The sequence below is a fragment of the Chroicocephalus ridibundus genome, chromosome 11 (assembly GCF_963924245.1).
Source record: "Chroicocephalus ridibundus chromosome 11, bChrRid1.1, whole genome shotgun sequence".
NCBI lineage: Eukaryota > Metazoa > Chordata > Aves > Charadriiformes > Laridae > Chroicocephalus > Chroicocephalus ridibundus.
The window spans coordinates 5,455,103-5,471,459 of NC_086294.1; the positions used below are offsets into that span (position 1 = coordinate 5,455,103).

The 16,357-nt window shown below is 40.4% G+C and overlaps 1 protein-coding gene across 6 annotated transcripts in view; it reads left to right on the forward strand.

Moving 5' to 3' along the window:
- The window catches only part of SLIT3 (slit guidance ligand 3), a 521,231-nt gene that overhangs the window by 310,570 nt on the left and 194,304 nt on the right, over positions 1 to 16,357 (forward strand). For all 6 annotated transcript variants that reach the window (XM_063348618.1, XM_063348619.1, XM_063348622.1 and 3 more), the window contains 2 exons: positions 7,497 to 7,568; positions 12,541 to 12,704. In XM_063348618.1, the coding sequence (XP_063204688.1) occupies positions 7,497 to 7,568; positions 12,541 to 12,704 (236 nt within the window). The remainder of the gene's footprint in view (positions 1 to 7,496; positions 7,569 to 12,540; positions 12,705 to 16,357) is intronic.

The following is a 16,357-nucleotide window of genomic DNA, read 5'->3' on the forward strand; positions in this document are numbered from 1 at the left end:
TGAGAGTAATGGATTAATCAGTGCAGCATCAGTTGCTTTCATTATATGCCCACACGGTAGTTCTGGGCTTTAACTTAAACAGTCTGTGGGGAGCCCCAAGGATTGAGTACGAGAGGCACGCAGGAGTCACCAAAACTCTGAAGAGATCCAGTTGAGTTTTGGACCTTGCCTAACGAGCAAATCTTGGACGCCTTGAAAATCGAGGATGAGAACTGTGCTCGATGCTGAGGGATGGAGTGCCAAAGCCATTGTACTTTTTCATCAGAGGCCGCGAGAAGTAGTAAATATTTAATTTAATGCAAATTCCTTCTGACCTTTGTGAAAAATATCTCTTTACAGCTATTGATAATATAGCTCCTTTTACCCTACAATCTCAAAGTTAATTACAAACATTAATTATGGCAGTGTATAAAATTCAAGTCTTGGTTTTATTACTGAAAATAGATTTAGATTCACATTTTGTAATTGTCCCTGCTGTTAGTTATATTGCATGCTATGTAAGGGCTGGAAGGGGTCTGAAGTGGTCATCTCCCGTCCCACCCTACGGCAGGACCGTCCAGTCCGATGCCATTCCTACCAGGGATTTGTTTAGTCTTTTATTACAGACTTCAGCTGCTGATGGCTGCACACTCTGTAAAAGCTCTTTGTTGTATTTTTCTTGTTCTTATGGAAAGAAACATCTCCCCTATATCGAATCAGAATTCCTTTTTCAGTAATTTAAACCTGTTACTGTTTTGCTTAACTCTTGTTGAATACAAGGAACAGAGAATTTCTTTTCCTTTTGCAATGGCTTTTTATGTAGTTGGAGAGAGGTTTAAGAGTGATATGAATCTGCTAACAGATAGGTCTAAGGTTCTGTCACTGTTAGTGTTAAATTTTGCTGCTAATGCAGTCCCCACAAATTCACGTTTCATCTCTAGTATCTCAGACAGACCCCAAGATCCTCTTCTTTATGGGGATAAATACTGATGGAGACGTCTCATCTTGCATGGGTTCAACAGTTTCAGTCTGCATGTACACTGTGAAAAGATCCCTTCCCATATTTTTATCTACCGACACTCCACTCCCCCCTCAAAGCTCTGGGGTCTCAGAGAAGTTGTATTTCTGCCACCACCAGGGCCAGACCGTTGCGTTCCCTTCTGAGCCCCACTAGCAATTTGGGCTGAGCTGCTCAACCTTCTTCTGCATCAGTTCACCCACTTCTGAACAGAAATAACATTATCAAGAAAACTTTTTACGTGAGAAGCGTTTCATTATGCTTGGAGATGCCTTGGTTAAGCCTTAATAAATTTTCCGGTCTCATTTTACTGGATGTATAGTTGCACTGGGGATAGGAAGCCTGGAAACCATGGCAGTTGTGGGAGAAGCAGTAATCAGGGAGTACAACAGTAATTCACTCTTGGGAATGTTACAAGGCTGCAGATGCACCATTTGTAGCTATCCATTGCATGCACGTAGATAATAATCTTGCATTAGGCCCAATTACATGGTGTTATGGACACACAACACGCGGATTACATACAGAGCCAACGAGCAGACTGTGACAAAGCAGTGGTGTAATTGAAGGAGACAGAAGGAAATATTAGACTTGTTAGCGCTACCAGTGCTGCGGTGCCCGGTACGGCTGCTCCCTACCAGCCAGGCCCGTTTGCTCTTCTGCTTCCTTTCGAAGTCTCACTTTCAAAATACAGGTTTATCACAGAGTGAGGTAACTCGGCACCTTGTTCTTTCCCCAGTGTGTTTAGAGAGTTTTGAGTAGAAAAAGGAAATGGATATCACTGTTCAACTTAGAGTGAAGCCCGTAGATGCATAGAAATATACGCTGCCAAGTGAGGACTGTCGTTTGCAGGATTCCTGCTCTCATGTTAGAAGCCTGTAAAGAATCTCAAGTGTCCAAACGTAAAAGGGCTTCAAAACCAGAAATAAGATGAACAAGCTGGTGCCTTTTCACATCTCTTCCTCCGTTTACCCACCAGTAAATGGGTCTGAATATTTCTTTCTAACTGAGAATTTTGCAACTGCTGCAATGTCCCATGATCAGCCAGATGTGGCACAAAAGCAGCCCTGGCGTTTATCAAAAACCTGAATGGACAGAACAGCAGACCTATAGTAACTACAGTAGAGGCTTATTAAGGCTTGGGGATAAGTGTTAATCAAAAATTTAATCTACCATATAATTTCTCAATTTGATTAGCTGTTTGTGCTAATCAGCTGCAGAAATGGAATGCGAAAGAAAATCAGTCTCTGTTACCATCAAAAAACAAAGGATGTCTTCAGCCTTGCATGTTCACCCCTTCCCCTTTCATTTTAATCCATTCCCATTGTAAACGAGAAACATCACTGTGGGTATTGTCCTGATGCGTAGCTAGTTAATCCATGTGCATTATGAAAATGCCTTGTACTTAGAAAAAATGGACATTTGCATAGAGATTTTTCCTTTCACCAATGATAAAATAGGATACTATAGCTTTTTGTAAGCTGGGATATAGCAGGTGGTATTGTCATCAAACAGTGTTATGTGTTTAACAAAAAACCCAAGCCTCCTACATATTTTTCCACTTGAAATGTGACTGGAAAACATGAAGACAGTTACTATTTTACAATGTACTTATTGAAGTACTAGTTGAAGAAATTAAGTAGTTAATATTTCAGGTAATTTTGTTATGTTGTTTTAACTTTTTCTGACATCATTGACAGAAGATCTTTTTGCTTCATGTCTAGTACTTAACTGGAACAGAGTGGGTAGATGTATTGAAAGTATTATTATTTCAGATGAATAAATCACCAGTTATTCTGATAATCGTTATATGATCTTAATTATATCATTAATTGAATTCCAAGTAAGAGAAATAAAATCTCTGTGTGTGCTCTGTAATTTACAGAATTGAGAGTGTTTGACTATTGATCTGACAGCCTGGGATTTCTGCTCTCTGAATTACTCCAAGGAACATGAGAAGATGCTTAGAGTTCCTGAGTTTTTAAAATAAAATACTTCTATTGTTAGTAGTGTTAAAAATTTAAATCCTTTCCTTTTTTTACCAAAGTATTTTCCATAAAAGTTTTGTGATTTCTTCCAGCATTAGGAGTATAACTTTTTTCTGTCTGTCATCTACACATCCTCCTATTCAAGAGGGTGAAGGAAGGACTAAATGCATAAATATTATTTTAAAAAACACACACATGACAGTCATTTCTACAGGTTAATGATTTTGATGTAATTACATTGAGTCTGGAATTAAAGACTCTTTGTCAGGGAACTACAGTGGTGTATGTGAATTTGGAGCAAGTCAGAAGAGAACAAATGCAACTACATGTAGTTAAATTTGCACAAGAAGTTTGAGGAAGGAGATAGGTAATTGTTTTCAAATCGTGACAGGATTGCAGAGTGAGCATTCTTTCCTTTAAAAACATCTGATTAGTAGGGGCTATAAATCAGCTTTATTCTTCAGAAGAAAGCAAGCAGCTCCATGCGTGCCTCTAACCAGCTTGGGCAACTGGCCGAGGAGTGAGTTAGTAGAGGGGTTCCTCTGGGGTTGTAAATTGAAGTCAATGGGACTGTGACAGTTCATACCGGTGGAGGATGTACCACCTCGAAGATTGCTGATCCCACGTTATGCGTCTTCCAAGTAGTCCTTGGAGGACCCTTAGGACTGCTGCAGTCTGCTTCTGCTTAGCTTGCAAGATCTGACAAGGATCACGGCCCAAGGTGGGAAGTTTGCTGGCATAAATAATATTGTCTATGACCTCAGTTTCCTGATTCAGCATTTTGGATGTGAATCGTTTACAGGGAGAGGACTTCTAAATGAGAGGACAGTGCTTTTTCAAGGGACAAGGGTATATTGGGTTCTGAAAGAGGTGGGAGGGATAAGGCTGGGGACAACCCGGCAGAATACAAGTTTTGCCTTCTGATGCCGGAGGAGTCAGAAGACTCTGGAAGTGTCATAGCTTCCTGGTGTTTGTGTATCTGTTTCTATGGATTTGAATCTCAGTTGGATGAAAATGAGACTGAGGCCTCGTAGCAGCTAGCAGACAACCACGGCAGAACTTAGTTTTTTCCCTTCATGTGTTAAAACTGCCACTGTATTGCGTGCTTACCCCTGTCAGGAGCATTCTCTTAAGAATCATTGCTGGGAAGGCTTCATGTGCATGACAGAAAGCTTTGCAGAATGCTTCTAGAGCACACCTCTACCTGAAAATGTCCCCATTCAAAAGCCAGAGTTCCTGCTGTGTGGGAGCTGCCTGCTCTGCACAACCAGAGCAGCAGGGTTAAATTCCTGCAGCTACAGCTGGGCTGTAATGCAGACAGTTCACTGTCAATTAGTGCCCTTTGCAGTGTTTGGCCTTCTTTGTCCTGAAATAATTGCTGTTATCATAGATGTTTTATTGCCTTCATTATGGTTAACATTTAAATATCAATGAAATAGTATGCTACTAAGTCATCTGTGCAATAGCTATCTGCTAGAGTTATCCCTGAAATTTGTGTTTAAGGAGTGTATTAATTCAGCACTGACTTAGGATTCTTAGACGGAGGGCTATACGTTTGTTGATGAATTATGGGAAACCTCTGCTTATTAGGAGCAAAAACTGAGCCACTCTCATCTGATATTTTGTAAGCAGAATTACTGTGTGATTGGAATAATGCTCTTTCTGTTAAACAGAAATATTTTAAGAAATTTAAAAATATTTTTGAATCATCAAATCAGATGGTAAAGGCTGACCTTTCCATATCCAAATGAAGAATTGCACTGGGAGATGGGGATGTGTTCTCCACCCTCAGTCAGTGCAGGAGGAAGCTTGCTGTCACGTCCTCTTCTGCCTGAATCCAATCCACGTCCTTCTGAAATCAATAGAAAGTCTCTTCTGTGGCTTCCATTGACTCCTGTAGTGCCATGTGCAACCTCTTCAGACATCAGCTCTGTACGTGACTTCACTTTTGTGAGATGACTTTACATGTGGCTTTTATTTATCAGTGTATACCTAAAATCCTCCAACCAAGTGCATAGCTCATTTTTATGTAACAGGCAACTGAGGCAAAGGGTGAATTATATTTTTATGTTTACAGATAAAAGTGGTGGTACAATTAGAAATTCCATTTGTGAGCCCTGTTTGAACTTCCCAACAGGCACGTGCAAATGCAAATAGCAAATAAATATAAATATTGAGGGATGAGTATGTTGATGTAGATATGTATGCGTCCTTGTTCCTTTTGTTCACTTTCTGAAATTGTATGTGCTCATTTTGGCAAACTTTACACAAAAGGCTTTGGTTTGCATCACTGGCTAAATAAGGTCATCGAGCAGTAGCAATTGTATGACAGAGATGTTCATTTTGCGCTGTGCCACAGTGGGACATTTGTGGTGTCATCGTGACATTAGCAGGAATTCCAAGGCAGAGCTTTTCAGCCCTACAGATGTACTCTGATGTTCACGATGTTCACTTCCAGCGCCGAAGCCACAGTAAGGCAGTGGTATATGCAGATTGTGGTGCACAGCAGACGAAATGACATGGCTGATAGCTGTAAGAGTTTACTTTCAGGTTTACTTCTGAAGTTGACAGTATTTCCCTCTTCATCTTATCCAGTAAATTTATAACAGACTGCGTTTGAGTCTTTGCATATTAAGAAACTGAATACACAAACCTGTAATTTTATATACCCATTGATCCCAATACTTAGCTATGTGTGTCTTGTCCAATTTTTGGCAGCATCAAGTTTTCCAGAGGATCTGGAATGAATACTCTATACTATCCTATAAGCCATGGTGCACTAAGACCTACAGCTCTTATCGGCCTGGTGTGTGAACGTGTGTGACTTGACTGACACAGATCTCTGGCAACAGATCTCACATGCCAATTACAGATTTCCAAAACTTTGCTTTTACTGACATAACTCGCTCTGCTCATGGATTTGGAAAGGAAGGGTAATTTTGCTTTGTCGGTGCAGTTTGCTGTCGTGGGTATGTCAGCCCCCAAGCTGGCTCTGGATCGATAGCGCATCCATCTGGTGCAGGGCTGTGCTCAAATACCAGCTATGATCCAACTACGAAGATGTTCATGTTCCATTCTGCTGGGGTGCAGCGCAGCAGCAACACAAACGCGCTGCTGCCGGTGTCAGAGCTCGCTCACTGCAACCTCCTGGCTTTGCCCACATGCATATGTGCCTCCCTGTGTAAGAGAAAAACAGTCTTAATAGGGTATAATCTAATTTAGCTTTAATCTGCTGATGTTGTAGGTGGTGGTTTTGCCAAGGGATTTCTGGGCAGAATTATAAAAATGTTTTTAAATGGGCAGATGACCAAGAGGGCTAGTTAATGTCTGTAAAACTCTTCAAGAGCTTTTTATTAAATGTCCTATGCAAATACATAACATTGGAACAACTAAATCATTAAGGGAAGGGTAATGTGCCTCTAGGTTGCTTCAGCGGGTATTTTCTGCAACACATGCACAAACGCTCAGAAGCACTATCTTCCACCAGAGTGGTGCTGTGGTGTGCCATGCCGCTGTGTAAAGCAGAGGTCGCTCCGTGCTGTGGTCACCACACGTTTCAAATAGGCAGCTGCAGCGAGCAGCAAGACTGGCCACACTGGGACATGGACTCATCACTAGCCCCGTCAATTCTCATGACAAACTGGGCTACTCTATTTGCAGATTTGGTGCACTTGGAGCGTGGCAATTATGCCCTGTTGGAGTGCTTTCCATTTCCTGTGCCATCTTGATAAACTTTATAGCTTCTAATTTGCTAGAGAGTCGTTGATATAATTAGGAGCTACGTAAATGGGAACAGCACACTCAGCTGATGATAATCGAGTCAGTTCATTTTTCATAAGAAGCACTAAGGGGGTTCCTACCAGCAGCTGAGATCATTTTCTCTTTAAGTTCTGCTTTGATAGAGCAGCAGAGATCCTTACGTGCCTGGGTCAGGACATGTTTTATTACCGTCTGTTCCACTATCCATATATTTTTTCCTAAGGAAACCAAAGAAAGGGTACCCATCCGTCCATCTGTTTCCAGAAAGGCAGTTTGAGCTGTCTGTCCGCGTAAGCTGTTAGCAGGCCTGTGAGAGTCAGCAGCTCTTTTCTTGTGCGAGAGCGAGCGCTTCAAGTGCAAAGCTTTCATACTGCCCTGTGTGAGTTCGGGGATCCTCTGCTCAAGTCGCATCAGGCTTTCAAGCAAAGTGGTGGCTTAACCAAAAAGTCTGGATCTGTTCCCATAGTTGATAAAAACTCATCTCCTGCACTTCTCGGTACTCAGGCATGGTAAATAATAACCTTCATCCATTCTTACGCAGCTCTTGGTTGCCTTGCCCTAACACTGTCTTCCATGATACATCCCAAGTTGTCTGAGGTACGGGTCAGCATGTCTTACTGCTTGCAGCCTGGCAGATGCATTACCGAGAGTTTTAGCAGCTTGCTTCTGTAAATAATGTGTTGGTGAAGAAATGTAAATAATTGATCAATCTATTATTCTCTTGTCTCTTTTTTTTTTTTCTCTCCTAACAGTACTCTCAACAATAACAACATCACCCGCATTCCTGTTACCAGTTTCAATCACATGCCAAAGATCAGGACTCTGTGAGTAATATTTTTAATAATAATAATAATAGTAGTAGTGTTTGGATATTTGTTTTCTTGTGATAATCTTATTTCAATCACTTCCTGGTGCGAACAGTTGCCCCTGCTCTGTCAAGGCAGAGGGTCGCTGCACAAGCCAGAGGCTGTGATGGCCATGGTGGGCAGGGCAGGGCCTTGCCCCTGGGCCAGTCCCACAGGGACCACCCAGCAGTGGGGACCAGCTCCAACGGCCCCGTGGCAAGGTGGATGGGCTGGGGCAGGGGCCGAGAGCCCCGGCCTGGGCTGGGGGAGCCCCAGAGCCCCCGGTGAGGCCGCACAGGGTTGAGAAGGCGGCCAGCACCCACAGGGCCCTGACGACGAGTTCACTGGATTTACTCAGCATTAAGTAAGACTCAGTTTTAGTAAGAATTCGAATTTACCGGGAACTGAAACTGGAAAATTTTTTTCCATGGAAAAATCTATAATTTGTTCCAAGCGGGAACATCAACAGAATTGTAAAAACTGCTCAGATGGACCAAATTATTTCAATTTGTTAATAACCTGTGTTTAAATCCTATTTCTTATTCTCAAATTGAGAATATTAATTTCTGAAACAAAAAAAAAAATTAAAAAACTTGAAAAATCTTCTTTTCCAGATACTTTCTGAAACAAAATGTGACTGATTCTGATACATTTTTATAGAAGCTTCTTTTATGTGAAATCCATTTTTCTATAGCTGGGCACCATTCCACTGGAAAAGCTCTGATCAGCTTTAGTAGACCAAAATGCAAAGACTGTGAAGTTAAACCATGTGCATTTGTATAATTTAGCCATAGCCTACCAAAAACCCATTTTCTTTAAATAAATTATTCCTTTAAATTCCTTTAGAGAATACAGAACTTCAGGAAGAATCATGTTTAAACACAGTCTCTGTTTTTTCCTCCAAAATCTCAAACTCAAGCAAGAGATAATTTAGTTCTAAAAGCAAAGAAAGGGAAATAGTAGCCAGCCTGAAATTTTTCTATGCAACTGAAAAATTAAAATGCTTCATGGATGCTATATATGCACAATGTAAAATTGTATTAAATAAGTTAACAGAACTGAAGAAAAATGGCTGTTACTTGTGTCGCTCTATGTAAGATAACCTCTGATTTAAATTTACATTCTTCATTAAATGGTGACATTCATAGATTTTTAATGTAAGTAATTAAATGGAGATTAGATGTTTGTCTTTTAGAAGAGAATGGATAAAGATGATGAAGGTAGAGTTAAGGTTCCTGGAGTTTTGCCTTTTCTCTTTCAGTCACGGTGGTCCAGAAAATTTGTCTGGCTTCCTCAGATTAGTCGGTGTTGTCTGTTACCAGAGCTCAGTGCCTTCTGCCATTTTCCTTTTAGTTTAATTTCGGAGATGGCTTTGTATATAGCTCCCTGGAGACTTAAACTGACTAATCCCCCTCTGCCGTAATTAAGGAAAAAAAAAAAAAGGGAAAAAAAAAGGGGGGGGAAGGAAGTCATAAATAGGATTTATAAAGGGAAGCTTTTATATTGAATTCTGAGAGCCACATTTTATAGAACGTGAATGCTGCCCCACTCTAAAAGGATTTGCTGGAAATTTAATTTAGGCTCCATGGCTAAAAGGGCACCTTTGCAAACTTGCATTCGTATTCATTCACCTCATGTTCTGTAAAGGTAGTTTCATCAATATCAAGTGGCATGTTTCAGTCTCCAAGGGCTGCCAAATAACACAAAGCAGTATTCTTCTTAGCAGTTCAACGTAGGGATTAAAAAAATTCTACACAGACAGGTGGAAATACAATAAAATGGTAAAGTTTTCTCTATTTCCTTCCATCTGTTTGAATGGAGGCAGAAAAGTCATCAAAATAGCAATTAATATAAGATAAATACAGGAATCGAGTAACATTTCATAATTTCTTCTGCTGCTCCTTCCTATTAAAAATTCTTCTTCTATCCTTGTCGTCTTAGCACTTTGCACAATTAATACTTTACTAATTATATTTATTAATAAAATAAGTTTGCATAGCTACATATTACTCTATTTTCTGAATTTCTTCTGTTCAGAATTTAGGCTAATACTGTTTTGATTTAACTGAGTTTTGTGCAAATGGATAGTAATACCCTAATAACTAACACACCCGAGCATGTGGAAAACTGATCAGTTTTTGTTCACCCATGTAAAATATTTATATAAAGATATTATTTGGGGAGAAATGTTAATACTCTCCCTGGTTTCCTTAGCTTTATTTCACTTGACAACCTTTTCTCCTGCATTAATATACGCCCTCAATGAACAGTTTGCATGAAAGGAGAAAGCTCTCTGAAGCACAATGGCTGAATAAGATCTACTATTTCATCTCTTGGGTTTTGATGCAAATTCAGTCCAAACGCATGACGAATGATGTTCATTACAGTTTGGTGACTCTACCGTTTTCTTAAAAAATGTTCGTCAGTTTGTACACCTTCTCAAATAGCTTCACACTTAGATGTGCTTTTTTTTCAGAAGCTCTTGTAGGGAATCCCTGGTCTGAGAGTTGCTTAAGTAGGGAGAAGCCCTTTTTCCCATCCAGCTGAGGCCCAGTGCGGTGTGGATGGTGTTTGTCCTCTCTGTCTCTCTTACATACTGGGGAGATCCATTAGCAGGACATTTAGGGCTTCCTTGCGCTGCAGCTGCATCTGCTGTGATAGTTCTGGGGATAAATAGCTTTTTCTTCATGGCTCTCAAAACAATCTGCTCATTTAAGAAGAACAGAGAAGGAAAAATAAAGAGTATTTTCAACTTGAATGTAGAAATTAAAAAAGAGAGAGAAATGTGCTAGTAAGATTTGAAGTACTTGAAGAATTCTTTAAAAATACCAGCTCTTCTGTGGTGACCTTTTTTATTTAACTGTATTTTCTGTTGCTAAGTTTCATTGATCTTTTAACCTTGATTGGAAGTGACAGGAATTAGTTTTTATTGATTTGCTTTCCTTTGCTTGAAACAGCTTTATTTATGTTAAAGCATGTCCCCCATACCTATTTGCTTAATGGTAAGTGGCCTGTTCTCTGCACGTGTGAGTGACTGCTGAGATAGGTAATTGCATAATTTGTTTTAATTTTTTTATTTAAGGGTAAACTGAAAATGTACCACATCACTTCAGCTTTTCACGTTCCCAGGGAAATGCTTTTGAAGTACTGTGAAAAGTCTTTTTGTGGCTGTATTCATTACTGTGATTATCAAAAATATATTCTAATAGGCTGCTTTGCTAAGCTTGATAGGCTCTCCAAATGGTCTCCTCTCAAAAGCAAACTGTTAGAATATCTGCGCAAAAAACTTGAACAAGTGACAAGGTAGGGCTCTGCTGAAGCAGGCGAGCTGGCGAAGAGGTGACACTTTGCACTACTAAAATGGGAAAACCCAGAAACCAGCTATATAAATTTAGTGAGGGGAAAAATGACAACTCACAGAACTGGAAAGCTGCCCCTTTTTGTGAAATTAAAATGCGGTTTTATTACTCCTGCCTACCTCCATATGGGGATGCAGGGAATGGCATGGGATGAGCTCTGATTTGGTTCCTGAAGGAAGATGATTCTGAGTATCCTTGTTGACTGCTGTGGTGGGAAGGGATTACATTTTAAAGGATTTAAATGCTTACTCTCTAAGTTAGGACAAAGTCTTACTTAGGATGATTTCTGGCTAGACTATATTTATTTTCTTTTCTTTGTAAATGTATTTATTTGTTCTTTCAATCAACAGAAAGTGTTCCAGACAGATTAATGGTTCACAATAACAAAACATTTCACTAGAAATTTAACTTACTGCAGTGTCAACTAAATAGCTTCATAATCCCTAGACACAGGGTCTTCTAGCCATCCTTCGAAAACAATTAGGTTTTACAGTGCTTCCAGGAGACAAGCGTCTTCTTCTCTACAGGATAAACCCTCAGTTCCAAATTTGTGGTATTTTCCTGTGACTGCCCACCCCAGGCATCCAAACCTGGGGACTGTCAGCCCCGGCGCCACTGCTGCCCTGCCCGATGCCCTGCCGTATGAACATCTCACAGATAGACAGTTAATTTCTTCAGTAGATGGACAAGGATGAGTCCGGTGCACACCAGTTGTGTGCGGTTTTTTAAATGTAATGCCTGTAATATTAGTGAATAATGCTTTGTCTAACTGTTTCTGACAGGATTTTCAGTCTGTTTTATCATTTCAGCTTTGGTATAACACTGCAAATATATGACTCATTACAAGGAATGAAATAATTAATGTCCTGGGCTTTTGTTTTGACCTAAAGTTTGGTAGCTGTTAAAATTACCAGATTCACTCCCTGAACAGATCATCATCTTGCAGACTTGCCCCAGCAATGTGGTAATGCTTCTGCAGGTCTCTAGTGCCAGGCATGGAGCAGGCTGGGAAGGGAGCTGTGCGGCTAGATCTTCCATTCCAAAGAACAGCCCCAGCATTGCGGTGTGGCATGACCCTGTCATGGTCCCCTTCTTTGTCATGAGTTGAAAATTCCAGTCTAGAACCTGCATACTTGCGTTAGATTGCCACAGTAAAAAGGGTGTTGACGAATTTATACCGGCAGCACAGGAATGTACAAGGTATCAATAGCCTCTGGTGGGGGGGTTATTTCATTCATGCAGTTATTTCTGATATGAAATCACAGCCAAAGTGATTACTTAGAGGAGTCTTAAATTCTGTATGTTCTTTTCTCTAGAATGGCCAGCTCATGATTACCTGTAGGCATGTAATTATTTAACTTAATTCTTCCAAGACAATATAAATAATAGCACTAATTTATACGTGGACGTTTGTATATTATATGGCAATGAATGTAGACAGCCAAGACCTGACTCAGCTGTAGCCAATAACCTGCAATGGTCCTACTTAAATTGTAGTGAAGAGCCAGACAGACTTGTGCTTAATTGCTCTGGTTTGTGTCTTCTGTTAAAAAAACCTACTGATAACTTTAGGGCTGTTTGGTCTTTTGCAGGCGGCTTCACTCCAACTTCCTGCACTGCGACTGCCACCTGGCCTGGCTGTCTGACTGGCTGCGGCAGCGGCGCACCATCGGGCAGTTCACCTTCTGCTTGGCACCTGTAAACCTGCGGGGTTTTCTCGTGGCGGAGGTTCAGAAGAAGGACTTTGTCTGCTCTGGTAATGATGCCAATTACTCATTTATCTATCAGCCGATGGTTTTATATTGATATTCACATAAAAACAGTGAGTGGAAAATTACGATGTTGTGTTTCTGTAGCAGTCCTGTTTGGTTTTATCGTTGTTAAACTGTATGGGAGTAGATCAAATTGTTAATTTTTCCAGTTTTATAAGAATTATTGGATTCCAGTTAACATTTCAGTTCTCAAATTACTTTTTTCTAGTTTAGCGTTGCCAATGATATCAACATAAGAAATCAGTTAAGTGTGGATAATTTGGTATTTCTCAAGGGAAGAGCTCTACAGCTGACTGGAATACGAAAGAAAGGAAATAGAAGATGCTAATAGGAGTCTGTTGGGAAGTGATTGGACTGTAGAACAGGACGAGCAGATTTTATCCCAAGGGCTGAAACAGGATTCTTAGGGCGCCAATGCACTTCATAGTTCTACAAGTTTCCACACTGGTAAATGAGGCTGATGATATACGGCCAACTCACAAACCATGTGTCTATACATTGGGCCTATTCATCACGTCCCTGGAACTGCACTTGTCTCTTTTGTGATAAAAATGCATTTTCTTAAAAGAAGAAGAAAAAGAAAGAAAGAAATAAAAGAGACAGAGAAAAATAGAAAAATCAGAAAAAGAAATCTCTGAATTTGGATGAGAGAGAGAGAGATCTGGCAGAGGAGAGGCATGGCAGTGCATGTGCTCTGAAAAAAAAAAGGGAGACACCAGACACAAGTTTGGAAATAGTTTTGCAGGCCAAATGGTAAGTAACACGGGGAGCTTGTTACGAAGTGGGTGTGAGTCCTAATCTTGATAGACGGAGTCTTGCGGCATTGTATTCTTTATCTCTCACAGCCTGTGAGCCCTAAAGCTTTATTCTCTTGGTATATGTGTTGACTGATGGAAATACAGTTCAAGTGCTTGTGCTGGAAATGTTTTTAGGAATGCCTTTTTTCTATAGTTCCACTTACATGTGACAAAGAAAGAGAGAAACAGTTGTACTTAGAGAAGAAGGGTTTGATCCCCTTAACGGTATCATGGATGGTAAATTAATGCCCAGCCCTGGAGGTGTGCAGGAAGTGTTATGGACACAAGGAAAATGAAATTGTGTACCAGTGATTTTTGTGACGTGATTTTCAAGAGAGCTGAGCAGCTTCTACACAGTTGCGGAGATTTGAAAATGCCCAGAATATCTGATAAATTACATTAGAAGTTTAACTAAAAGAAAAGCTTATAAATTTAACAGTCTTGGGAGAGGAAAGATAAAAGAAATGGATAAATGAATTAAGCTATTAGTAGAATCTAATTTTACCAAAGATGTAACCACAGCATTTCTTTCTTATGAAATGAAGTTTCAGATGGTGCATGAGTTCAGCTATTTGGATTTATGTGAAGTGAAGGAAAAAGAGTTGATCAGATCAGGAGAGGAGATAATAATCCCTGAATGAGAAATGTAACATGGACAGAACTCATCTAAGCTGAGTTTTCTGTGCAGACTGTGACTTCCAAAAGAGAAAAGGTTTTTAACAGTTGCATGTTGGACCAAGAACATATAAGAGAACTCTCAAGCTTGGCCTGCTTTTTATTAAAACATAAATTAATGAAAATGAAAAGAAAGAAGCTTCCAGTGAGACAGTCCATCAACTGTATCCCCTAGCCCTCATTTGTGAAATGAAATGTAGTCAAAAAGAAATGCATTGGAAGAGCTCATTTTAGTGGAGGATTTGGTAGAGAACTTGGCTTAGTACGTGCTAGTTCCACAAAAACCTATGTGGACGGTTAGTTTGAAGGGGATATATAGCTTCCCTGCTCCTTATTACAGTTCTTATTCCTGATTTTACAGCGTAATTTGTTCGTGATTGACTATGAAGTCAAACTAGGACAGGAGGTGAATAGTGAACTGAACTGGTCTCTCTGCAGAGGAATTTTATACAATTTAAGCTTATGTGAATCACTGTAACTAGCCTCAAGCTGGCAGTGAAAGCTGCCTTTGCATTGCAGTTATGAAGAGCTGAAATACAATGTAGTGAACTACTCTGTTTAAGTATAGGCTCAGCATTTCAAGCACTTGTGTTTTTATGGCAGTGGGAATATCACCACAGCAAAAGAAAACCCAGCTTTTCCTCCACTGTAAAATGGGCTTCATCAGAGCACTCCAGTTCAAAACCTGTGCTGTTGCATGCTTCAAACCAGGAAGAGAAGAATCAAATAATTTGGGGAAATAAGAAAAAACATCCTTAAAAAACTGACTTCTGGTTATTCTTGAAAGCCTATACAAAAATAGTTTTGTTTATAATTTTATAACAAATGTTTCTTGGGAAACACATTTAGAATGCTACATACCAAGGAGTAGCATAAGTTGGAGAAGAAAAAGTGAAACACTGGTAGAGAAGTGCCATAACTGGAATGCAAATTGCTTGATTCCTTCTGGACACTATGCCACCAGTCCTGTACAGTGATGTTCATAAGCATTAGGTGCAAAGTCTCTCAAGATAATGTTGCTAAAGTCAGAGTTATGTGCAGATATATCTGTGTAAGAGTCATACCTGTGTAAACTGAGAATCAGTGTTTCAAAAATGTTGTTCAGCTTGTGCACATAAATTATAAACATGCTGGTTCAGACGGCACGAGTAGGCAAATTGTGAGCTGCGGAAAAGCTATTCCAGGTTTCACTTGCTCACGCCCATGAGCGTTTGGCTCAGAACTGTAGGTAAATGTGTAGGATTAAATAGTGTGCAGTTGCCTGGAGAAAGGTTTGCAAATATGTCTAATTGGATTTGTGTTACTGAGGAGGCAGGGGAGAGGTCATTAACAGAACTGAGCAGGGTTGGGACTAGATGGACCCTCGCTACCGGGGGAGAGGGCTGAGTGCTGCTGGCAGTCCTGTCACCCACCAGAGCCTTCTGGCTGGATTCTTCAGCAAGCTGTCCCCTCCTCGTAGGAGAGTCTCTCCTCCAGAGCCACCCCTGACAGAGCAGCCTTCCTGGGCCTTTGCCTTAGAGCCATCTGCTCGCAAAGAAATCTCCAAGCAGTGTCTTTCTCCTGCACAACCCCTTATTGAGCTCTGGGATGTGTTTGCTGAGACAGTCTCCTACAAGACGGTATGTTGTAGAGGGGAAATTGTGGCACCAGTTGATGTGCTGCACATGGCATGATGTATTTCTCCACTCTCTCCACCGTAACCTTGCACTTCACTGCCACATTGCTGCGACAAGAGAAACAGTACACTAGGCAAAGACGTAATGTCAGCTGAAATACTACCCGCACTCTGGTTCTTGGGAACTGTTTATTTTCCTGTTCCCTTAGCTAGCAGAGAAGCATCTGGGGATGCTGGCTTATGCTCAGTACCTCTTAGAGCCTTCCAGTCTTTGCTTGGATCAAACCCAGCTTCCTTCCCTTGTTCAGATGTGTCACTGTTGAACTGGCTTCTCTTTTTCTAACTCTCTCTCTGAAACACACGCGCTCTCACTGCCTATTTTTCTGTCTCGTGTCCTCCTCTGACCTCCTTAGGATAGTAAATTTATTTCATTTTCCTCTCATATCAGTTTTATTATGGCTCTTTGATTTTTCTTCTACTTGCTCTTTACTTATTGAAGTTGAAATTAATCTACATATTGATCAGCTAAGTCAAGTCATAATGTGTTTTC